Raw genomic sequence first — 25,063 nt, 5'->3', positions numbered from 1 at the left:
ATCGGTGTCCTTCGGTCGGAGGACAACAAAAATGACGAAATAATAGCGACCAAGAGAGATGGCAGGTTCTGGCTGGATTAACCTGCCAGTTTTTGCGAAAGAGCAGCCGATCGAAAAGCAAACGTCGAGCAGCAACTTCGTCTGTGGGAACGGCGTAGCGTGGAGAAGCACGTTTTCCGCGGTAGGGCAAGAAACTGTTGGTTCAAGAAGAAGGCGTTGTTGGTTATTCGCGCTCAGCCTGTAATCGACCTTACTTCGTGACTCATTCTTACTCTACTCTGCCCTGCGCGCGCACCTTTTTATCTTTAGCCCCCCTCCACGCAATATTTCATCTCGCACTCAACCTTAACAAATACATAGGTATATGCCTTGCACCCATGCGAAAGCATCATCAACGTCGCTCTGTACGAGCCTGCTACCAAAACAACTCCGACGAAATTTTCTTTCCTTTTTCCGTGTCAACTCGAGTCTCAAGAATCTTCGCAACGAACGACGAGGAATCGACCGTTGATTCTCTGCTTACAAACGCACACCGAGACTTATAACCGCAGCGCTCGAGACGAGAGTTTTCCCGAACGAATAACGGAAAATGGATTTACGACTGGTGGAAAAATGTCAGGACGTGTTTGATGTGTGAAAGTAGCAGGGGGAGGGGAGGGGGAGGGGAGAAGAATATGATGGAAGAGGTAGAAGCTAGAGGAGGTTGTGAGTTTGAGGATTGCAGTAATTTTATCGTCGAGTCACGCGCGTTTGCGAGTGCATCGGTGATGCGAGGTGCGACACGTCCTCCAACGGCCTCGAGGGGCCCGGCCGCTCCGCTCCGCAGCGGACATACCTTCACACCGCGAGTTCCCATAGCACGGTGGCGGCGAGCTCGTGCCTTTCCGCTTCTCTCCTCTACACCCCATTCCCCTCCCCCCTATCTCACTCACTCCCGCGCGTGCAGTTACGTGTCGTGGCTACCAACGCACTCACCGATGTGACTTGGACAAACTGCGACAGAAAATCGTACATCCTCGGGCAACCGAATCGCCTCCCCTCCGTATATATATATATAGTTGCGAATATCTTTACGATTTCCATGCGCCGAGGTTGTAAAAGGCCCGATCAATCGTCAGAATATAAGCTTATTTTTCCATTTCGTCGCGTAGACATTTAATAACCTGGAAGATTCTCTCGGTTTAAATCGAATTATGGATCGCGAGTGTTCTTATCTTGAATAAGCTGGTTTGCCTGGAGCTGGATCGGCCGGGGAAATAATTATCGGCGCGGCGTGGCTACCTCGTTATTTCTACCTCGGTTGAACGATAAGGAATGCGGGGGCCGAAGAAAATGGCCGTGCGCGTCGATCGGCGCCAATTCGCATGCAAAATTGCTGCCGACGGCGTGTCCACCGTTTAACGACGAGCTCTCCGCGAACATATTCTCGATAACGAGTCCGATGCGTAACGTCACCGGTGGCATATTCCTCTCTTCCTCGGAGCCTCCCTAAAATACTAAACGAACATCGTTTCCATCTGCTTTACTTTTATCGACAGCTCCCGCTTTTCTTCTCAAAACACGTATTTTTTTACAAGATATATTCTACAGTTGAATATTTTTAGAAAATTTTTCATTTTAACAATTTACCGCATTCGTTAAAATTAATCTCAAACGCAAGCAGATTTAATATCTTATTATATACAAAGTAGGTTTCGTACTACTTATTTCACCCTACGCTATAGCCGCAGGTTTATTTAAGCTACCTATAAACTGTCAGAATAAATATTACACGTGGATATGGCAAATGGCGATTTCAAGGTTTGCTTCTGCGTAAGTATCGATATGCGATAGCGAACCTGAAATTATCCTGGACCGTAATGATATTAAACTAATAATATTTAGCCACATATTTAACGGAAGATACGACAGTCTTCCGGTCAGTGAACAATTTTAAATAGCCGGTACACGCCACGTGAAATCTACCCACGCGCAGTGAGTATGTTTTGCTCTTGCAATAAGGGAGCAACGCTTCGCATAAAGGAACTGGTTTTCTATTAAATCTCTTACAACAATTTCCACGAACGTAATACTTTCTCCACTATTAATACTGCTTAATCCAGCATTAAATCAAAATTGAAACATCACAGGAATGATAAAATCTTTAAATAAATTGATGATCCGTGCAAACACTAATTTCAGACAACTATTAATTACCGATTGGCAAGGTCGGAGATGGAATTCTGAAAATACGTTTGACGAATGGAAATCGAGACAGGGTCTTGATTCTGCAGGCTTCGACGCCGTGATCGGCTCCTTTGATCTTAATCCGTCCAAGTCGCTGATAAAGGCAGCGAAATCTAGCTTCAACTTTAAAATCTTTAATGTCGGCCGACGTCCAATAATATGCGAGCCAACCTGATCCGATTACCAGCCTCCCCCCCCCCCCCCTTCCCATTCTGCCAGTCTTCTTTTCTCGGAGAGTCGGTCACTTTTATTATTTATTCACGTCGATCTAAAGCCAAAGTGCGTACTTCACAGGCTTATTAGGTGACCCACCTTGCCAGTTATGCCTTCCAAATTAGCTTCCTTTCATTTTCCTTTTTTGTTTTGCTCCAATCCTAATATATAATATCAATGATTGAAATGCGCGAAAACTCGAGCCACTCTCACACACCCACCCACACACACACACACACATATATATATATATATATATATAGCTTTGAAAAGTGTTATTGGATCGAGGCGCGTTGGAAGTTTATCTGACGAATTAATTGCAGAATCAAGTGTTTGGCACTGTAGGAGCAAATTAAGGGAAGTTGAGGTTGTATACTGATTGAACAGAGTACTGACTAAAAATTGATGGTGTTATCCTGTAAATTAATCGAGACATTTTATTGGCTAATTTATCGCGATGGTTCATTAAGAGGAAGGGTAATGATCGCTTAACTAAATACATTGGCTGGTTAATGAATTCCGCGAGGCCGGAAGTGTGCAGAGCAAATTCCAAGAGATTTTTGCGCGAGGGCAAGAAGCTGCAGGTGCCACTATATCCGACGAAGCTGGTCGCACGAGCCTTTCCGGCTAGGGAGACATACCCGTATCGGGATCGTCGCCCATCAAAATCGGAAAACCTGTAACTTCATCTCAACTTTGGCACAGAATTTCTTACATTAGCCCGCTGCTCGGAACGAGGACTCGATGAGATATATTTCTGCGCGGTAAAACAAATACGAGCGAACAAGTAAATTTCCCCTTATCCATATATAATTACATTTATGTAACTGTAACTGTTAAAATTAATTGCTGAAATTTTAAAAGCAAAATAAAAGCAACTGCTTCTTTTTCACTTTGATGATAATCATGAATTTTTTTATAATATTTAAGAATCGTCTTGCGTTTGGTGGAAAATAATTGGACCAGGATGAAATGCTGCATGGCATTTTATTTCTCGACACATCATTTAATGGCATATAATGTCAGGGGAGACCAAACTGGAACATGACAAGCGCAAAAGTTTCACAAGCAGCCACGTGCAATAAATTCTCGCAGAATGTCCAGCACATTGAGACAAGGTGTGATAATTAGGTCGCGAGTTTATGTTTTTCGACAAAGTGGAAACGTACCTTTCGCGAGAGTCCGGACCAATGGCAGTGGTCCATTTTTACGAATCGGCTCAATTAGGTGTCCCCCCGGACTTTAGGCAGGACACGAAGCTTTAACGAAAAGATGACGCATTATCGTTATTTATCCCAAGTATACGCGCGCGAAAATTGCACGTCAGCCGAGGACTTTAATGCACCGGATCGCCGATAAATTTTAGTTAAATTTCTCGTCACGGCCAATTAGTACACAAATTTTCGTATCTTCTCCATCATCGACGTTTTTATTCATCCAGTCACTCTCCAGTCCTTACCTGCTTCTTCAAATTTATTGCAAAAAGTGGCTCTCGTTAAAGATTCTTGCAAAATATCCGAAATCCATTGCATTAATTAAGTCATCGTGGACAGTGTCCTCTCTTAATCATTAATGGGATTCTCTGTAAAAGCCGACGATTCGCTTCGTGAAAACTCTGAAATCCTTGGTTTATCCAGGTATATATAGATTATTAAACGCTGCAAGTACGATTTTTTCTAGATCATGATTCTCATGGGCGTGATCGAAATAGTAATTAAAATCCTGTAACTTATATGACGAAGAGACGCTGTACGAGAGCTTATTGAAAATAAGTAATTAACTCCCATCTATATTCTGGGCTTGGGGAGATTTTTTGGTCAATGAAAGCTGCTACCAACTTGCCTTCCACACAGCTGCTTAGCGAAATCGTTCCAATTAAACGAAAATTTCTGGCGAAAGGGAAATCTGTGGAGAATTGCAAATCATTGGCAATTACAGCTTGTCACCAAACAACGAGTGACAGGCTGCTTCTCTTTTGAAACTTAAAGAGGAGAAATGAGAAAAAAAGCATCCGATCTTTTAACAAAAGCACCGGCAAATCCAATTAAACTGAAGGCAGAAAATTAAAGCAATTACATATACATTTTACCGATTAAAGCATACAGTGATATCTTAAAACATGACACTATCTCATCTTTGGCGTTTTTCGAAAGTTCAGGACCAGCTAGGGGGCAGATGGGATCGAACCGTAAAAAATCTTTATCGAGTAAGAGCGGGAGTATTACGTTAAAGAGACGAGCAGAGTTAAAAGTCTGCACCAACGCGGCTTCGTTCGTATGAAATTTTATCATTATGCCGAGATCATCCGAATGGAGCTCTTAATATGATCGAGATAAAGAGAAGGTTCAGCACTTTTTTTTTCGCTAACCGACGTACTCGCCAAGTAGCAAAACTCTCCAGACTCTCTTCGGTGCAGACTTTTGCTTCGTGTTATCAATGTGCGATCGATGGAGAGGGAAAGGTGAAAGCAGAAGGGGGGAGGAAAATGGTTGCAAGCCCCCGGTGGCTGAATGTAGAAGAGAAGAGATCCAAGGGTAAGTTTCGGTGCTTTGAGACGCGCGGTTGTACCACGCTTCGTACACGCTTGCAACACGCTTGGAACACGCGTAGAGGCGCGCTTGCTCGCTTCGTATTGCTGCGTGCTGCGTTCTTCGGGCGTTTAGGGGGGAGGGGGTGTGAAAAAGAGGGCGAATCGGTTGAATAAGGACCCAAACGAGGCGCCTATTTACCGACACCAGCCAAAATGAATCGGGGGGGGGGGGGGGTGCCATTGGGGACCAGTGGTCCCTTTCTCGATGCAGGGGTGGGTCCGAAGTCCCTGAACGGGCCCTCGCAACACGGGAAGACTGGATTCCTCCAGTTCCCACGAAGAACCACCACCTGTGCTGACGAAGAGGGACGAACGGGCCCTGCCTGTTGCTCGACAAGGAAGCCAAAGATTCTCGACCCCAATTTCGATCGAGCAAAGAAGAAAACGAACGACGGACCCTTCGAGCTGCTGCAGCTTGTGTGCTTACTAAAAGATATATACTACGTTGCATGTGCCCTCTGGTCCGATCTGCCCACGCAACGGGGGATGCTCTGTGTATCGTCTTTCACAATGTTGTCTTTTCCAATACTCGATCGCGTGGCTCTATTTTATTCTCGACGGATCGCGCACCCCTCGCGACCGTCCTCTAAGCTCTGCTCATTCCCTACAAATACCCAATGATTTTCCAAAACCGTAACATTCAAATATGCTAAACCCATTCCACAAAATTCACCATTATTCCTTCTCGACCACGTGGCTCTATCGCTTTTTCTTGGAAGAAATAGCCAACTTGTTAAAAAAGATCGCTCTATATACCGTTAATTCTTCAGCTACCTGTTTAAGCCATACACATCCTTTTCGTCATATGGAATTAAATTGTAGAAATGTTGAGGCCCTGTACGGTTTAACGAACGATGCAGGTTAATTAACGGTGCTCCATCTCTATATTGATTATGATGTACCCTATAATTAATAATTATATATACCTACGTTATTGGGATTCATTATCATGAGCATAGCGAGCAGTGGATCATTGAATCGTTACGGTAAATCGACGGAGAGACCGTAAACCAATCATTAGCTACCTTTAAGCACTTATCGGTTTGGTCCGGATAAGTCGAGACGATTTTTGCCGGGTGACTCGAATTCGGCCAAATTGCGAAATGATTGGAAGCGTTGGGAAGAGGGCACGCAGAGACCTTTCTTGGCTACCGGAGTAAATCGACCGAAAGCAGGTGGCGTCTCGGAGGAATTGGAACTTGGCCGATGTGGCCGCGATTACCGGGAAGTAACGGTATGCGCCACGAAAAATGCCAACCGCGAAAATTGTGGGCCCACAGAGGGGTCTCTTCTTCGCCTCTACTCGACCCCCCCCCCCCCCCCTGATAACAGTACATTTTTCAGGGCCCAAAGCGTTCCAACACCTGAGTCACTTGTTCGCGACTCGGTGGCTCCCCTGTGCATTCCCTGCTGGGGAGGGGGCGCTCGACGGCTCGGCGGATCGGCGCTCTTTCGTCCCGGCAGGTGCAGGACTCTTACCTGACGTGACTCTTAATTCGGACTGTTTAAAGGGGTCACGCGGTTAACTTACGCATCTGTGCCCATCGCATCCTTCCGATCCAATTTTAGAAAGCTAATTAATCCTCAATCTCCACCCAAAATTGTTTCTTCGCCAACACACACGCACACGATACTTTCGCGTTGTCGTCCTGCTTAAATCCCTCGCTCGATATAATCCCCTGCATCCACTTTCAAAAATAGTTTTCAATCTCGTTTCAACGCAATTACGCGATTGATTTTCCATTCCAAATGGTTTCTGGAACTCGCTCCGCGTACATAAATCTTTCTTCGTTATTCCTGATCGGATCCCGATTAAAGTATATATGACTTTTTAACTAGAATAGGTAGCACAATTAACAACTGCCGGGGAATTTGTCCGGTAGCCCTGGAATTTGGGACTCTCCCCGCTGATTATCATATAACGCAGGCCCTTCGTAGTAAGCAATCGGCACAAAGGGACCGACTCGAGATTGTTGGGTAGATCTCTGTCACCGGCATAATTGAGCATTATAACTCCAACTACGTATCTCACTCGAGCTGACACGTCGAAGACTTTGAAATCCGCGCGTAACGCCCACTTTTATATAAAGCCAGCTGTAAAAGCAACGAAGCAACGTCAACGAATTTGATATAAAGCAAGGTTCGGCTCAGCCTGCAACAATCCACTCTTCTACGCTGTCCAATACCTGTTTATCTTTCATCCACTCCACTCTCGGCTTTCCCTACACCCTCGATCCCCTGTCCATCTCACTTTTCCAGTTGATAAATATTCGCCGATACCTCGGTCGATCTCTCAAACGCATCGTCGAGCGAGCTCTATCACGAGGAAGAATCTTCTCGTTAGGAAATATTTATTTGCCTTTGAAAATATTGAAATAGGAGAACGAGATAAAATTCTTAAATGATCAATCTTGGAAGAACTTTGCAGTATCGAACATTATAGATGGTCGAATATTTGTTAAATTGATTGGAATGGTTTGGCAAATGAGGGATTAGTTTAATTGTAGGAGTAACGTAACGAGTTTAACCGAATTGACATTGAATGAACGAAATGAAATTAAGAGAGCTCATCGAGGAGAACCAAGTTTATTTCGAGCGTTCGTAGAGCAATGGATTCATTCGACGTTGGACGAAAGTATTATTAGTGCAGCAGGATGAGCGTGAAATTAGTGTGGACTAAAGGCAGGGAGACTGATTGGTGGAATAAACGACGACGAGTCGGGTTTGTGCGTCGAGACGGGGAAGGAACGAGTGTTTATTTCCTTTATGCGCGGTGGTCAATGGCTAATGTATACAACGGGCCTTATGCAATCACGGTACGCGTGGCCGACCGCGTCACGCGGAAGTTCGGAACCTGCTGTGCGGTAGTTTCCAGCCGGAGGGACTCTAGTTGCCCCCTAAAACCTTTTCGCACACACACACACAAAGATATAATTCCAACTATCTTTCCAATAAATCCTACCAATCAGCTTTAATCGCTTCATCAAATCACTCGAAAGAACCCATTAAGTTTCAAGGCATTCTCGCTCTCTTGCCTATTTACCAAGTCAATTAAATTCCAGACTCTGTCTCAAGCGGAATATATTCCGCAGGACGTCGAACTTTGTGGATGAAAAATGGCAGGACTGTCGCTTATTTACCCGACGTCCTCCGGAGAAACTTTCTCCTGGACGGGGGGAAGCGACGTTTTGCCGCTTATCAAGATATTATATGGTATATCCTCGACTCGTTCCTGTCATTCCAGAAGGTATCGAGTTTGGGAGAAGAAAGGTGGAAGAGAGAGAGAGAGAGAGAGAGAGAGAGAGAGAATCGTTGAATTGTTTTCACAAGCGACTTTCACCTTGGATGTACGAACGCGAGCGAGGCTTTTGTGCGAAGGTGGATCGCTGGATAGCGCGAGGAGAAGGTTAAGACGGAGATAAGAGGGGAACGCGCGGCAGTGGAGCAATTGAATCTCAAGAGGTTCACGGGTCTCATCAGCACGAGCTCGCACGATTAATCAGCGCGAATTAAATCGTCCACGCGCGAACTACGCTCGCGCGTGTGTCCCACGTAAAGCCGGCTCATAACGGAACGTAGCTTCGTTACATAATAGTCTCTCGCAAAGGAACGCTCCCATGCGCTGCAGATTCAGGAAATGAGTATGCATGCCGCGCACACCATCCTCTTTTACTCCCCTCCTAACCGACGACACACCAAATCGAATAGCTTGTTTACCACAAAAAACCCAATTCGATAATTGGCCCGGCTTAATTGAGCAGTCGAGCTCATTATGCCGAAATAATTATCCATTACATTGTAGACTCGAGTTTTCGCGTACTAATTAAATAAATTGTATTCGAGGAAGACCTCCATCCAGAGAAAAAGTCCCACTACTGGCCGTGCATGCAGCAAGAAAGGAATGAAAGGTGCGCTTTCTGTTTTGGTAAAGCTCGAGTTGTTTATGGAGAGATGACTTTCGAGTGAGACGAAAGATTTTTCTTCGAGTAAAAGTCTATATAGGTTTTCAGAATGAAACGCTCTTTTATTTATTTACACTGTGGATATTATTCCACGTGTATCAACGGGAAGTGATCGCGTAACGCGCGCGCAACAAATACATTGGGAAACGGGATGCGCTTGCATGTATCCCCGGCCGAAGGTAAACAGAGCGCGCTCGGACGTGAATAAGAAGAGCTCTCGCAAAAAACGTCTGGAAAATATTTGTCGAAAGACACTCGTGCGGAAGGATTTTCCTGGCTAATCTCTCTTATCTCCGTATAATTTCCTATAAACAAGAATTCCTTGAAATTGGGGAAGACGCTTTTACCGAAATATTCCATGAACGTTGAGGAATTGCGGTGTAGGATGTTTTTTGCTCAGAGGCAATGGCGCTTTTAAATTGAGAGAGAGGGAAGGTAGAAGCTGGTATAGGAGTGTTGAAAGAGTGCGACGAAGAGCAAATTACGTTAGCAATGACTAATTCGGAGCGTGTCTGGCAGAGAGTGCTTCCCGTTTCTTTGTTGTTTGGTGAGGAAGGACGTAGGGAGGGAGGGAGAGAGAGAGAGATATACTGAAATTCTTCGGGTGCACGGGGAGTCTCGTTGGCTCGTGCTACGGAGCGTGGGAATATTCTCAGGCTTGGAAGCCGTTCTGACACACGCGCACACACACAAAGATAGTGAGAAAGATTGGTGTGTGCGTGGCGAACACGCGGAAGCCGCACGCTCTTCCCTATCGTATTGTTCAGCGAGCCGTGAGTCCTCTTTGTGAGGGGGGAGGGGGGGGGGGGGGAGCTGGCGGTAATGTAACCTTAGCAAGGAACGCGTTGTGCACATAATACGAGGCTATTGTACCGAGCACGGGCCATATTGTTGCCTGCACCCCCCGAAGACCCAATCTCAAGGCCCTCTTCTACTCCCTTTTCGTCGTCTTTCTCATCTTCCAGCTCTTCTTCAACCTCTTCTTCTTCTTCTTCTTCTCATCCTTTTCTCACTACAACTCAATACCCTTCGCAGAGTTTCTCTGTTTACCTGCCACCTCTCCATTGTCAGCTGCATGCTTACGGCCCTCCTGCGAATCCTTAATCGACCTATTGCGTTCGGTGTGAAAACGTTTAGTAGCCACCCGGTCATCTTTATTATACCTGTCCCATTACTCCTATCTTGCAAAGCTACAAAAATCCTGAAAATTTGCCACATCTTTCATTATACATATACGCGTTTGTTGAGAAAAGAAAAGGACCAGATGTATTTAATATAGTATTATATATAAAAGCAATAACGAAAGGTTGAAGAAGAAAATCTCAGTGTCCTCTGTCCTTGAGAGTGATAATTATAGTGGATATAGTCGGGCAGATTTTATTAATTCGGTCATGAAAGTGATGGTTATTGGAATTAATTGGCTCGATCGTTCTCGAATAAGAATATACAAGTGCAATTGTGCTACATTGTTGCAAGAAAAATTGTTGGACACAACATGTGACGTGGATAATTACATTGATTGGTCATCTCTTTTAGCCGGATGCTGGCTGGCGCGCGCGCTTCCACTTAATCGAGCCGCGTACGCGAGGCTGCAGCTACGTAGTATTAGCGGTGTTAACGACTCATCGTTTTATCTCACGGACCTGTTTCACCATCCTCACCACTAGCACGAGTCCTGATCCTTCAGGGACGTTGCGTCGTTTAATCTCTCTCTCTCTCTCTCTCTCTCTCTCCGTCTGCGGGACTAAGAATTTTACAACCGTACTCCCTACTTATATATAGTATAGTCTTACCTTTTTAAATTCATGTTATTTACCAACTCTACCGATACACGCACTTGATATTGCAGCAAAGGGGCTGCTTCATATTTCAAAAGAGATTATCTTTATAGGTACGTGATTGCAGATATGTTACCAATTTTTCAAGCAAGAAAATTTGCTTGTAACAATTATTTCCACGGATATTTTTACTTTTCGATTATACATAATTGGACTTTTTCGATCGAGCTCGCCTCGCGAGTAACTCGTTGCCGAGTGATCCACGTTTGCTTCATGTGGCATCGTGTTGCGCATCATCCTCCTCTGAAATTACTCTACCCCACAGTATCACGAAAATTCTTTACTTCGAAATTACCAATAGCCGGTTCACAATATGAAACATTCGCGAAACACAGGAAATCGCACCGGTTACGTTTTTCTCTACTTTCGCTGAATCAGATAACGTAGGCACACTTGTGTAATTACGTATTACTTCCACGTCTCTTTGATTAATGAATGACTCGCGTATCTAAGAAAGGATAAAATTCCAATACTGACTAATGACAGAAGTCAAAGCTGCGTTTTCTCGCTATATATACAATAAAAGATGGAAAGTGATAAATTGCTTGCAATAAAATTAAGAAGCTTTAAAGTATTGAAAGGTATTTGAAAGAATTTTAATCTACTTAATGCAACAACTGGAAACTGGTTCTGAAATGATCGAGTGACTGGATAAAACTAAAAATACTTATTAATTTGTATTTATATAGGAACTATATAGTCGCAGTGCAATACGATTTTGTCTCAAAGTAAATACATCGTCGAAGAAGATATTTGTAAAAATATTTTACCCTGATTTCGAGCGATCTTGGAAATTCAATAAGCCAGAGATATGGTTTATGGTATATATAATTATGAATTTTTTTTATAAGAAATTGAAAGAAACGCAGCATTTTCTTCGTGGACAAGCAATTAAGCTTCGTGTCTCTTACCTACGAGGTCCTCGAGAATTAATCAGTGAGTAATTATGCAACGACTAAAAATATATTAAAATACCCCTGGGCTGTATCATTATTGGTATTAATAACTTCCAACCGGCTTATTTACATGGATAAACCCAGCGGTTTAGTCACAACATGTGTTTAACGATAGTGAAGCAGTCAATGGTTGATGGTACTGGGCTTTGTCAAATGGTAATTACCATCAAGACGAGACCCCTCCTTTTTTATGCTACGTTTTCTAAAACCTTTTAATTCCCATAAATTGATTTAAAATTGAAGCGATTTGATCAAGTTTCTTTCCCCATCCATGTGCGCGCAGGATAATATATAATCGACCACAATTGCCCACGTCCATCAAACGATAAAAAGTGTTTTCCTTATACGAGATAGCTAGTAATTATGAATGCATATGCTTTACCATACATTATATTCATCCATAACGCAGGTGTGAGAATTTTTCGCAACTCTGCTCAATTGACTAATAATACTCACTGCTAATTAACTATACTCGCCTTAGTTTACCATTTTTTTTTAATTAAATTATTGAAATCAGGTTTCAGCGAATGTGCCCAACTAATCCAAAAAGGAAATAGACAAAAATAATTTTATTCTATTTAATAGATTTACCTGGTGTTGCATGATACCTTTAATATTAACATAAATTTGAAAGCTGAAATACCATATTATTATAATAATCAGCACCATAAATAATATTCATCTCCATTTTGATTATTTATGAATAGGAAAGCAGTATTTTGATTTTTTTTCTGTCCCTGGTAATATTAGTATACCTAAATAATGGATGACTAATGCGGAATAGCTGGCAAAATTGTCACTCTAACGCGTTAATCTGGAATTTTGGCAGACTACCAGTGTTACGCTAAATTGCAAGGGATACAAACTAGCGAAACGATATTGTTCAACTCCATTATACGTTTGTGCGTGTAGTTGAAATGACCGTGCGTTACTCATATAAAATCGCTCTCACTTATATCTCACTGCTTCGTGGAAATATTCATCAGGTTTCGTGAGTAATTTATTCATGTTTAATTAACTGCAACTATCGATTCTTTCAAGAAATTCTGTACATTCGCTCAACGACTTCGATAATCCGATTAATTTAACCCACGTGGGCCTCGCTAATTACATTAACATGCTTGTTTCACGCATTAATAAGTGGAAAGAATTGATAATACGGTGATAGGAAAAATTGCATATGCGGAATTTTGCGGGGAGCACGCCGGATATATTGCACCTTCGGTAAAAGGTAATAATCGAGTTACGATCGCTGTGATTTACAGGGGATAATTAGGGGAGTCATAAAGTAAGATCGATGAGCAATAAAATTAACATAAGCGATATCCTAGGGTTCTTGTAGATGACAGAGCTTTTGCGGTTGAGTTTTAGTGAACGGCTGGGTCGAGCCTCGTAAATCGGTCGACCCTTGTTTGGAGTATCGGCTTCCTGAAGGGCTAAACAGCTCGTTAAGTCCCGCAAAGCGAGACCCGTACCGGTTCGGTCATTAAGATCGTAGGCTTAATTCGAAAAATCAGCTACCGATCGGGAAAACCGGTTGCATGGATTGTATTCGGAGCGTCTATCAGCTCTAGCCCCCCCCCCCCCCCCTACCTTCTCCACTCCTCGAGTGACGCGACAGGACAACCATTTCGGCTCACCCAAAACGAGATAAGCGCATGCATCCATCTTATGCAACCTCGAAAACTTATTTATCTTCGACCAAAAGGCTTGACGTTTTTGCCATGCAAATAAAATTTCAGCAAGCCAAAAGACATTTGTGATAATAAAAATAATGTGTAAATTAATCAAAGGTGTCGATTTAAAAATTGCAATTATGGTATTTGAAAAAAACATGACCTAGTATAGGTTTAAAGGGAGAGGGAAGCAAGGGATGGGGGGCGTATTCTGTTGGTTTTCGTGGTTTCCCAAGTGAAACTAGAGCAGCATTGGAATGGTGACGCAACTCTCGGTGAGTCATGATCAATTCACACGACAAGTGCTACCGACACGCGCTTGCACGTGCACAACTACCACTGCTGCTATTCCACTGAATCAACAAGTGCTACGTCCATGTAGACTCTGCCTTACTTCCGAAAAACCTGCTCAAATATTCGTAAAATTCGCGGGACACATTTGTCAGATTTCGTCTTCGCTATCAATAATCTAGATTCGCCAAATTTGTATAATTCACGATAAGCAACTACGCTGTTAGAGACTGTATACATCTAGCATTACTGGTTTTAGTATTAAAAGAGAGAGAGAGAGAGGGAGAGAAGAAAACGAAGGTATTCATAGAGTTGCGGAGGAAAGAGAGAAGATTGATGCTAGGAGGAGGAGGAGTAGCGGAAGGATGTAAACAAGAAGAAAAGTAAAAGTGACGGACAAGAGCCGGTGAGAAATTAAAATCCATGGGTTTGCTTGGTACTAGTGGCAGAAGACGGGGTAGGAAGAAGCAAGCGATGGTGGTTGAGGAATATGGATAAGAAGAAAAGCAAGAGTGTTTGCTTTGAAGAAGAGGCCGAGAGTCCCCACTATTCGCGCGTGATACGGCTCGCGCTCGTTCTCGTGCTGGTCGCGCGTCGTGGCGTGTGCTCGAGAAGCTTCCCTCCCCCCATCGATCCCCATCCATCTCTCTCTCTCTCTCTCTCTCTCCCTTGCTACATTCCTACACACTCCATCTCTATCTGCGCAAAGAGGCCCGTGCAGGTGTGCCGAGGTAAGTTCCCCCGGAATGGGGCCCGGGCCCCGCCGCTCGGCTCGGGTCTGTGGGAACGCTTTGGCCCACGAGCTTCCCACGATACGCTCCGGCTGTTGCTGCTGGCTGGCTGGCTAGTGGCTGGCTCAACAGCACCCCCTCCCCTTCCCTACGAAACCCCATGGAGGGGTCGGACCCCTATATAAGCCAACGTGGCCCCCTCCAATGACAGATACGCCTGACACGCAGCGTCGAGCACTCGGCACTCCGAGAACACTCGACCAACCAACGTTCAACGTTCTTGCGTCTCCGAAACAGCAAAACCCATCATTCGGTCGTAGCACACCGTCCTCATCGCCGATCATTTATCGCTGTGGTGATAACGCGTCTGATAACGACCAGAGAATCATCGAGCAAAGTTTCATCTTGACTTTTGTGACGAAAGTGTGTAGAAGAAAAAGTGATTGTACAAGGATGGCACCTCACACGACGTACGCGCCGGTAGGAGGCATGGAATACGAGGAGCCGGTATCCAGGACGTATCAGTACAGAAAAGTGATGAAGCCGATGCTGGAGAGGAAGAGGCGAGCGAGGATCAACCGGTGCCTCGACGAGCTGAAGGACCTGATGGTGACAGCTCTGCAAGCAGAGGGCGAGAACGTCGCTAAGCTGGAGAAAGCCGACATCCTGGAGCTGACCGTGCGTCACCTTCACACGCTGAGGGCTGCCAGGAGATTGACCTTGACACCGGAGAACACGTACGCGGACAGATTCAGGGAAGGATTCACCCAGTGCGCGCAGGAAGTCTCGACCTTCCTCTCGACGCCGGTGGCATCCGCGGTTCACCCTGCGGCCGGAGCCCAACTCATGAGACACCTCGGTGGCTGCCTGAGAAAACTCGAAGGACCTGGTGCCAATTCCTTGATCGCCAGCAACTCCATCACTCCAGCACCGATCACCTCCCTGCCAAAAACTGCCAGTCCCGTTGCTCTACCGCAAAACGTCTACACTCCACCGCAGAGTCCTGTCAGCGTAGCCAGCTCCTCCGGGGAATCCTCCACGGACTCTAATAACGTCTGGAGACCCTGGTAATGCAGATCCGGGGATCATCTTTCGAACATCGTGCAACTTTCGTGCTTTAATCGATTAGCTTTAAGAATCATTGAGAGAAGCCAGATATTTCAATTGTATTAGCCCAGAACGACGAATCGATTGTCTTCCATTTAACATTGAACATTATCTTGTAAATCCTTGCAAGGATCACATTATTTCTTTCTTCTCGTTTTTTGTTTGTTTTTTCTTTTTTTATCATTAACGCCCCTTTTTTTTGGAGGAATCGCATATCGATTTTGTATACGTTATAGGTGATAAAGCTTTAAATGACGTCTGTGATAGGGTTCCATTTTGTACCTGAGATGACTATTGTTCCCCTAGAGTATATCGATTATTATATAGATATGTTAATTTGTTATGTTTAAGAACCTTTTCTAGACATTAAGCCACTTGCTTGTTTAGCAAGTCACGTGTGAAGATAAAATAAATGTCTCACTTGAACGATAGCAATTGGTCTATTGATATGTGTTCATAACCCATCCCATTATATATCCTTATCTCTAAGGCTCAGCAACTGATAAGTATGACTTCACGGCTTGAATAAGCATTGCTAAATCGGACACGTGGTATTGTGATGGTAGTATGGTTGAGATTTGCTTAAAGTCGATAGCTATAGGCCGCTGATCAATTCGATAGGTCTTATGATGATTTACGACACTCCCTTGTATGACTACACAAATTTAAAGTCATTGATTGTACTCGCGTGACCGTTCAATTGTAATGTAAAACATGCCGAAAAATCTTATACCATACGAAACATGAAACCACCTGTCGTTAAGGATCTCGATATGAATACTGATAGCCATAGGGGGTAAACCGAGAACCGAATGAATGTTAACGAGCGTACGTGAGTTGATATTCGGGTTTCATTCGCGTGTACGTTGCTTTCTTAAATGCAAATTAAACTCTTAATTCTGAAAATAAATGCTACAAAAATCGTGAATTTTAATGTCGATCAGTTTTAGGAAATGTATTGGCCGTCGATGAATAATCGAGGTCAGGCCCACAAAATTTCTCAGGCATCATTTTCACTTACAAACGTTTTTATTTTAAACCTTATTATGTATTCCGACAGCGATACAATTTCTACCAAAAACTAATTACTGCGCAATAAATCAAGCAAACGAAATAGAAATCCTGCTTATCTTAACAGAGTCCAGAAGAGTTCGTTGACTGCTGATAAATCTTTGCAATTGAAAATAAATCCTAGGATATCGCTATTAAAATTCTATTCCATCATCGGTAATATAAAACATATGCTTCTTTTGTGTGTTGCAGATATTACAAAGTTTGGTGCGATGATATAGACCAGCCTGTTCTTTTAAGTATAGGTAAGTCATGTCATATTAAATAGGGCAAACAAACCAATTATAACGCAAAATATTGGAAACTAAACATTCATTTTAACCAGATTTTAAAATATGACAATTTTTTTTGTAAATGCTATAATAGCTTTTAGTAGTATTTTTAATTGCTAGATAATTCGTAAACATCGAATATATGTGCGCTTAATCGCGATCGGAATCGAAACGGTTGATTTGCCACATAAATCAAACGATCATCCGATATACCCGCATATTTCACTATTTCAAAGTTCCTTCGCCCTGAAGATTCTCGAATGATAATTGCAGTATTAATCATAATACCTCGATCGTCACCATTCGGATTTTATACTTTCTACTTTGGACACTTAATAAGAGATTCTTCATTAATAATTAATGCTGTAAATTTAAGCATGGAAAAAAGACTCAACGCTTTTAATATTCCTAATTATGCACGTGTCAACAAAAAAAAAATGCATGAAATAGTTATCGCATTTAAGAAATATTGATGTTACCTTGAAGCGTAGCGAACCAGCCATTTATTTTAATTGGCTCGCGTGTGTTATTAATTCGTTTCTGTGAATAAACCCTATACCGAATAAGAAGTTTCGAAGGTAAATACTGCAATTCGCGCCAGTTATCTTTAAATTGTCATGCCATATAATTGCAGTACACTGTAACAATTTCTAGCCTTATTATTTTGTTTGCTTTGAATACACAATTAGGGCCAAATAAAAGAGATCAATTAGATTAGGATAAAGTTTAGAAAGAAAGAGAAAATATAGGCTGTAATGTGAGCTAATGGGATAATTAAAATAATGAGCTTTGTGCTTGTTACCCCTGTTTTAGGAAAAGTGACCAAGAAATGAGTGTTATAGCCTTCGATCGTCACGAAATCGCGAATATCGCGGCTGATATAGATGGGTCCAATGGAGATCCTGAAAATACGTCACAGTACGAGGACGATAACGAGGACGTGGCATCCAATAGCGACGTTGAACGCCGCAGTGACGTCACGATCGAAGAAATCGTCGAAGGAGATAAAAGAGCGAAGATTCCGTTTAGAAGGAGTCTTTTCGCGCACGTGCCACCCTATATAGCGTTCCAAGCGCACAACTGCAAGGACCCCTTTGTACCATTCGAGGTCAGTAAGTACCTGAAATGGCGTCTCAGCCCCATCACACCTTTTCTCGTCAGAAAAACTTTACGCAACTCCGGATACAGACTGATGAAGAAAACTACAGACTGGTCCGGTACTTGGGGAAAACATATGAAGTCAGCTTTCTTCAAGTCTATCAAAAACACTCAAAAGATCAATCATTTCCCAGGTAAGAGTTTCTTTCACTCTGCTGATCACGTTAATAATTATTCTTACCCGATATACATATACATACGTCGTTCTTTGGAACAAGTATATATATGTATATAACTGTTACCAAACGCGCATGGCATTAATAATGATTTATAACGAATATAAAATATATTGCATTCAATAATAATTTATTATACCCTCTTTCCGCTGATCGACCATATTGTTAAATTTGTTTAAACTTGTTGTTTGCTCGCAGGTACTTTCCAAATCGGACGCAAAGACAGGTTGTGGCGTAACCTGAGCAGATTAATCATGAGACACGGAAAACGAGAATTCGGCTTTGTCCCTCGTACCTTCGTGTTACCGCAGGATCTGCGGATCTTTCGACAAATTTGCGAGAAATCGGGTGGCAAGGAAAAGTGGATAATCAAGCCACCGGCGTCGGCCAGAGGTACCGGAATCCGCGTGGTACATCGTTGGTCGCAAATACCAAAGAAACGAGCGCTAGTGGTGCAGCAATACCTCTCAAGGCCAAAATTAATTCGTGGCGCCAAGTTCGATCTGCGTCTATACGTTTTGGTCACGAGCTTCAATCCCCTCAGAGTGTACCTGTATCCAGACGGATTGGTGCGGTTCGCATCGGTCAAGTACGTGGATGACATCAATTATTTGAGCGACCGATTTATGCACCTCACGAATTATAGTATCAACAAGACGAACGCTTCCTATACGAACGCCGATAGCGTGGACTCCGCCACCGGCCATAAGTGGGCTCTGAAAACACTCTGGGCCTATTTGGAGAAGGAGAACGTGAACGTTGCTAAACTATGGTCATCGATAAAGGATATTATCGTTAAGACCATGATCTCCGGAGAATCTTCCATTAACGCTTTAACAAGGGCGAACACAGCTTCCAAATATTGCTGCTACGAATTGTTTGGAGTGGACATTCTATTAGACGAGAATCTCAAAGCTTGGCTCATAGAAATCAACATATCACCATCCTTGCAATCTTCCTCGGAGCTCGATATCGCTGTTAAGGGACCACTCATCAGAAATGTCTTCAACATGGTCGGCTATCAATTACCGATGAACCTTCCCAAGGATCAAATCGAATCTTTCAGCGAACGTTACCAAATGGATCCTATATGTCACGATCCAAAGATCTACAGGCATACTCTCAGCTACCAGGAGAAGCATAAGCAATCCATGTATTCCAGTATTAAGGATCGAGATGATTACATTGATGAGATTATCGAGGATCTAACACCGGACGATGTTAGACACCTGCTGCTGTACGAAGACGAGCTCACGCAGATTGGCAAATTTGAGAAGATCTTTCCTACGGACACCAGCCATCATTACATGCAATTCTTCGAAGCACCGCGATACTACAATATGCTGCTCGATGCATGGGAATCCAGTTACGCGAATAACAGGGAGGAGGGGATCTCGAGGCTGCAAAAACTTTGTGCCACCAAGTATCATATCGAGGAGCAAGGAGCTTTTACTCGAAGAGAGGCTTTTAACGACGAAGAGATTGCGATAGAATGTGTAGAAAGCTCTGATTATTTTGTGATTTCTTAATGTGCCGGCACCACATATTACTCAGGACATACGACTTTATTACAAATTTTCAGTTTAAGTAGTTGAATAAGTATTTTTAAGAATAACTCGGGTTAGAGATAAATTCATGAGGCTGCACAGTGCATCTCTTTACAATTCCTACGCATACTGCCTATAGAACAATATTGCGAAATGGAGATTGTGTAATAGCAGCGGAGAGAACAAAGGCACTTTTTTACGAAGCTGTAGACTCAAAAGTGAATCGTGTTGAGAACGTGAAAAAAAAGAGAGTCTCAATGGGAAGAAGGGGCAAATCGAAGAAGAGGGAGTACGTAGTATTATAGGTACCTGCCAGGGCAAATTGTTGCTGACTCATCAAGGAGTATCCGACGAAATGTTCGCGTACACAGGGACCGCCTAATGAGGGTCCAAAGAGCTAGCGCGACCAGTAAAGGCGGCAAGGACAAAAAATCCTGGCTACCAATGTGCACGTAGGCTTTTCCTTCCTCTTTTTCTCTCTCTCTCTCTCTCTCTCTCTTCATATATATATACATCAGCTCCTCCTCCGTACAATGAGAAAAAGCCTTCAAAGCTGATGCACCGAAGATCAAGAGACACCTGCTGCTGCCCTGTGCTGCAACGAGAGATAGCCGAACGATAGTGCGGAATATCGGGTTTAGCGCACTTGCACCTGACTTTGCAAAGCAACTAGAAGAACGACTATTGCTCACAGCCTCCTTTCATCTTTTTCTCTCCTTCCCTTAGATAATACTGCGGAGGAACACACGCCGGATGATGGTTAGATACGGTGAACGAGACTTTTACTTCATAGGGCAGACTCTCGCGTGCTACCTCGGCAATCTGATCGGCTATAAAAGATGCTGGAGAACGGAAAGAGCTGGCGAGGCTTGGATTATCAAATCACCGACTGGTTGCACGCACCGGTAGGGGCATCCGGATCGTATCAAGATGCTACGTAGTGCCTTTGAATTGCTGCTCGAGCAACTACCTCAGCCAGCCCGAGTCTGATTGATGGATTGAAATACGACATGCGGCTATGCGTCTTGTGTATTAGCCTTGATCCACCTCAGCTTTATATTTTGAGAGCCCTTAGCCGTTCGCCTACTATCCAATATTACACATCAAAGGATTCGTATTGATGGACCAGACGTTGAAATCAATGCGGCAATAATTCTGAATAAGGTTGGTGCAAAACTGGAAGAAACCGTGGACCTGGGAAACGCTTGATGGGAGAAACATGAGAGAGATCGAGAGGAGGATCAAGGAGAACGTTATCTCGGACCTGTCATCTGCGCTGTTCAAAGTATGGGAAGCTGAACTTGTACAATTGCTCTCAACTCTTCTGACTTGACGTTACTCTAGATGAACATCTCAGGATTTGGCCTACCTGCTGCCAGCTACCAACTGTCGATTCGCAGATACCGATAAAGCTCGGTTACATCATTAAAGGCCAATTAGCGAGGAATTACTTGAATCTCCTACCGTTGCACACACCGAATATTCTGTCGGAGAGCGATCTGAACCTATCGAGGAAGATTTATGGTCGAGTGTTTACCAAGGGAAGAGAACTATTCTCGATCGAAGTTTGATGGTTGAAGGGGAAGAGGAACAGGTTTCCTTGGATAAAAAGTTGTGTGAGTTATCTAAACTCTATCGTGAAGTGTCTCACGCCTGTTGACGCCAGGGTGTTGATACGGTACAAACGCGAGAATACGCAGACCGGTCAATCCGAAGTGTTTCCCATGTGCAACACTTACAAGTACTTTAAGTACCTCCGGCAACCAAGTTACCTCGACATGCTACTAAACGCGTGGGAATGAAATACGCAGGGCGAAATGCTGGGGAAAAATTTCTACACAGAAAAACTAATGTCACGTAAAATATCGGAGCCCAGATTTCAATAACTTTTAGATTAATTAAACCAAGGTTTGTCTCTGTGTGCAAGAGATTGTATGAAACGCCTCTGCGAAGGCTGAATGACTGATTGAACGAATGATCCAAGCAGAATTAAAATTACTTTTCACGTGCCTTAATCCATGTGCCTATGTGAATTTTATTTACCTAATTTTGTAAGGTGGTGACTTAAGCTACATTTATAAATTATCAATAGAAAAACATAAATTAATACTATAATAGTTTATCATAATTTTAGAATAAGTCTATATAATATCCTGATAATAAATAATTCATTTTTATAAAATATTTATTCCACTTATATGTACCTCGATTTCAATGATCCTCAAAGTAAGAACAATAGTAAGTTACCGAAGTGGGTATAAGAGAATAGGATTTTTGGTTTCATTTCTAGCAAAACTTTGATTGATTTCATAACTCGCGACCGTAGCATTGATATATAAAGCATTAAAAATGGTTTATAACGTTGCGAGTATTGAAGCATGTGATGAGTGACTTGACTCTTGAGAGGCCAGACCTTCGCAATGCTAAATGGTTTCACGGTTATAACAGTGCTGGGTTTAATAAATCCGTACTGACAATTTAATGTCTCTATTGTGATCGCGACGGTCGACGGTACCGACAACTGAACTCGATTAGGTTAATACGAAGGGGACCAGATTTCTTTGCTTCCGCCCTTTAAATTCAATTACTGGACACAACTTCACCAGTTAAAACATCATATATCAGGTTTGTCCGGAGGAAGTAACAGTCAGACTGCAGTAAACTGATCAGCTGTCAGATAAAGCTGATACAGAAAAAAAAACACTCACACGCATCATAGAAATATTCTAACGTCTTTTGTAACATGTTTTTAATGTCACACGAGCTTTTCCTTTTTAAACCAAAATAATCTAGCAAACGTTTGAAATGAGATACGATAAAAACTGTTTAGCAACTAAAATTTATATGTTAGAAACCATTATTTATGATGATACTCAAACGTCTGGTTTTTTTTACAAACATTTCCAGAACACAATATGCACTTTGCATGTCAATAAGAGTTGACATGTGCTCCGTGCATAAAATATATATATAGGCACGAAACTGTCGTTTGAAGACAATGGGCTCGTACAGTGCCACGACAGTCAATGAATTGATATCGTTATTGTAACAACATAATAGACATATTTTCTTATTGAGATTGCAGTCTCGTGTATGTACGACGTGCGTGTCGCGTCGGTTCTCCTTTATGAATGTATTCATTCATACTGCCAAGTGCAAATGTATTATATAACCAACACCATCGTTACTCGCTAAGGCTAAGGACCCTGCTATCTACCAGTCAAGATGCTACTGCAATAATGAATATCATGCTGCTACTGCGTTCGCAGCTTCTTTGTAATTCTTCTCCCTTTATACTCGTATATGAATTTCAAGAGAGGTCTGTATGATTAATCATAATTTTCCTCCTAAAGTTAGCCTTCCAATTTACATGGTTTTTTGTCTCCTTATTCTTGAAAGCAAAGTAGGCGGTATTGGGGAGAAAAAATTTTTCTTCTTAGACGCTCCGGTATACACGTTAGTCGAGATATAATTTATTTCAACGGGATAAGATTTGAGAACGGTCTGATATTTAATAAGGAGTACTGGACGAATTTCTCGAGTCTCACCGAGCACGTACCTACTTCGCCTTGTCATTACGCTCTAACGACGTGTAATTTCAACGTTGCCGCTTCGAAATGGCCGAGCTTATTTTTTTTCTCTCGCATCTCCTTCCACGAAATTATTTTTCATCTTAGCCCCTTACGAGGAATCAATTTGTACAAGTGACAAGGCGCATCAAAGATACACTGTCTCGATTGGCTTTATATATATATATATATATATCCAGGGACTGTTTTACAAATATATGCACATCTTCTATAACAAATTAATCCTTCAATATCCGATTCCTTGTACAGTAAGCGGCGCAGTTATCGAGCGAAGAAAGATTATATACCGACATGAGAAGGAAATTATCTCAACGCGATTTAATTTCTTTTGGATCGAACGAGCGGAAAAAAGTAATCGCGAGGACAAGATCGAGAGGGGGGAGAGTGGCTGGATAACATGTAAGCAGCAAAAGATAATATTGGTTGCAGAGAGCGTGAATTTCGGAACCTTGCTCCGAATGCCGCAAGGTTAAGTGGAATCGCGCAGGACTTTAATACAAGTTGCGTCGCTGGTTATTTTGCCACCGTCGCGTCGCGCACACTCATTGCCTCGAGGCCCAGTTTGGCCTTGAGGATCATGCAAGATCGTGCGCGACGCATCAAACGCAAAGGCATGCGCGCGCGCGCGCTCGCTCAATAAACGGCACGCGAAACTAATTACGCGCACACGCAAGTTCCCGAGTACATCGACATTGTAGCCTTTTCAAAGCCACGAACGCGATTACGGAGAGTTACAAAGCACAAAGCAGAGCCGAGGCAACCAAACGACAGGGAGTCCCATCATTTGTCCTCCTGACGATAATTCAAATTGCTCTCACTTAACAGCAACCTTTACAAAAGTAATCTCTCAAGAAAATCAGCTGTCGTGGCGTAATTCATTATTGCCCTCAGATTTACAAATTTTCCACGCGAGAAGCTCCAATTTCTTGGAAAATTCTTATAGCGAACGCAAACTCTCCCTTCTTACATAATTCTCTCTTAATCTATATGTTATTAATTTTCGGGACTCTGTTAATGTCTCTGGAACGAAGAAATCGAGGTTCTTCTGGAGAAATTGTTTTTGTTTTTTACATTATTCGTGGGTGGAAGAAAGGAGGGCAATTAGTGGAGTGCGGAGGCGTGCTCGTGCGTCGGATCGTCACGCACGGCTAGGTATAAGACAAAGAGAGAAAGCTTTGACGTTGGAGGGGGCGGAAATCTACGAAATCACGTTGCTCAGGTGCGTCGCGTGCCCCCACTCTCTCTCTCTCTCTCTCTCTCAGCTCCTTCACCGTTTTTTCTTTCTCCTTTTGAGAAGACGCGCCATCAAGGGTTCCCACGCTTCTGGCTCGCGCCGAAAAATTCTAATTCGTAAAACGCTCCGCGTTTCGGAATCGTTTTGCATCGAACCTCCAAAATCACCCCTTTAAATTCTGCCTTCGTGCCTGCTTATACATCTTCCGCCATTAGCTCGATCACAGTACGCATTAGAAATTGGATTTCTCCATGAAGGATTTTACCCGATGCGAAAAACGATTCTTTATATGTGTGCGCGAACTTTAAGAACGAGTTCTCAAGGAGCTTCGCATAATTTATCTCATTGTAAATTCCCCGTGAGCTTTTGCCTCTCTTGGTATATATATATACTTGATCTCTGCTTCATCGTATACTCTGGGTTGC

At 43.0% G+C, this 25,063-nt stretch overlaps 2 protein-coding genes across 9 annotated transcripts in view; both read left to right on the top strand.

The window, feature by feature from the left end:
• Positions 1-21,966, top strand: part of LOC136773213 (tubulin monoglutamylase TTLL4-like) — a 111,013-nt gene extending 89,047 nt beyond the window's left edge. For 7 of the 8 annotated variants that reach the window (XM_066726675.1, XM_066726679.1, XM_066726676.1 and 4 more), the window contains 3 exons: positions 16,854-16,906; positions 17,747-18,225; positions 18,466-21,966. In XM_066726675.1, the coding sequence (XP_066582772.1) occupies positions 17,763-18,225; positions 18,466-19,796 (1,794 nt within the window). In that variant the 5' untranslated portion in view covers positions 16,854-16,906; positions 17,747-17,762 and the 3' untranslated portion in view covers positions 19,797-21,966. Of the gene's footprint in view, positions 1-11,682; positions 11,766-16,853; positions 16,907-17,746; positions 18,226-18,465 lie in introns of those variants that run through there. The other variant, XM_066726682.1, reaches the window with a different exon arrangement.
• LOC136773403 (enhancer of split mbeta protein-like) lies at positions 14,714-16,014 on the top strand. Its single transcript, XM_066727052.1, has one exon. It carries the CDS (start codon positions 14,937-14,939, stop codon positions 15,552-15,554), a length of 618 nt encoding a protein of 205 aa, XP_066583149.1. The 5' UTR covers positions 14,714-14,936; the 3' UTR covers positions 15,555-16,014.
• Positions 21,967-25,063: the final 3,097 nt, after the last annotated feature.

Source organism: Prorops nasuta, unplaced genomic scaffold (genome assembly GCF_024137725.1).
Source record: "Prorops nasuta isolate Cenicafe-Biocafe unplaced genomic scaffold, Cenicafe_Pnas_1.2 PNAS00005, whole genome shotgun sequence".
In the NCBI taxonomy this organism is placed as follows: Eukaryota; Metazoa; Arthropoda; class Insecta; order Hymenoptera; family Bethylidae; genus Prorops; species Prorops nasuta.
This window is presented reverse-complemented; position numbering and strand designations above follow the sequence as displayed.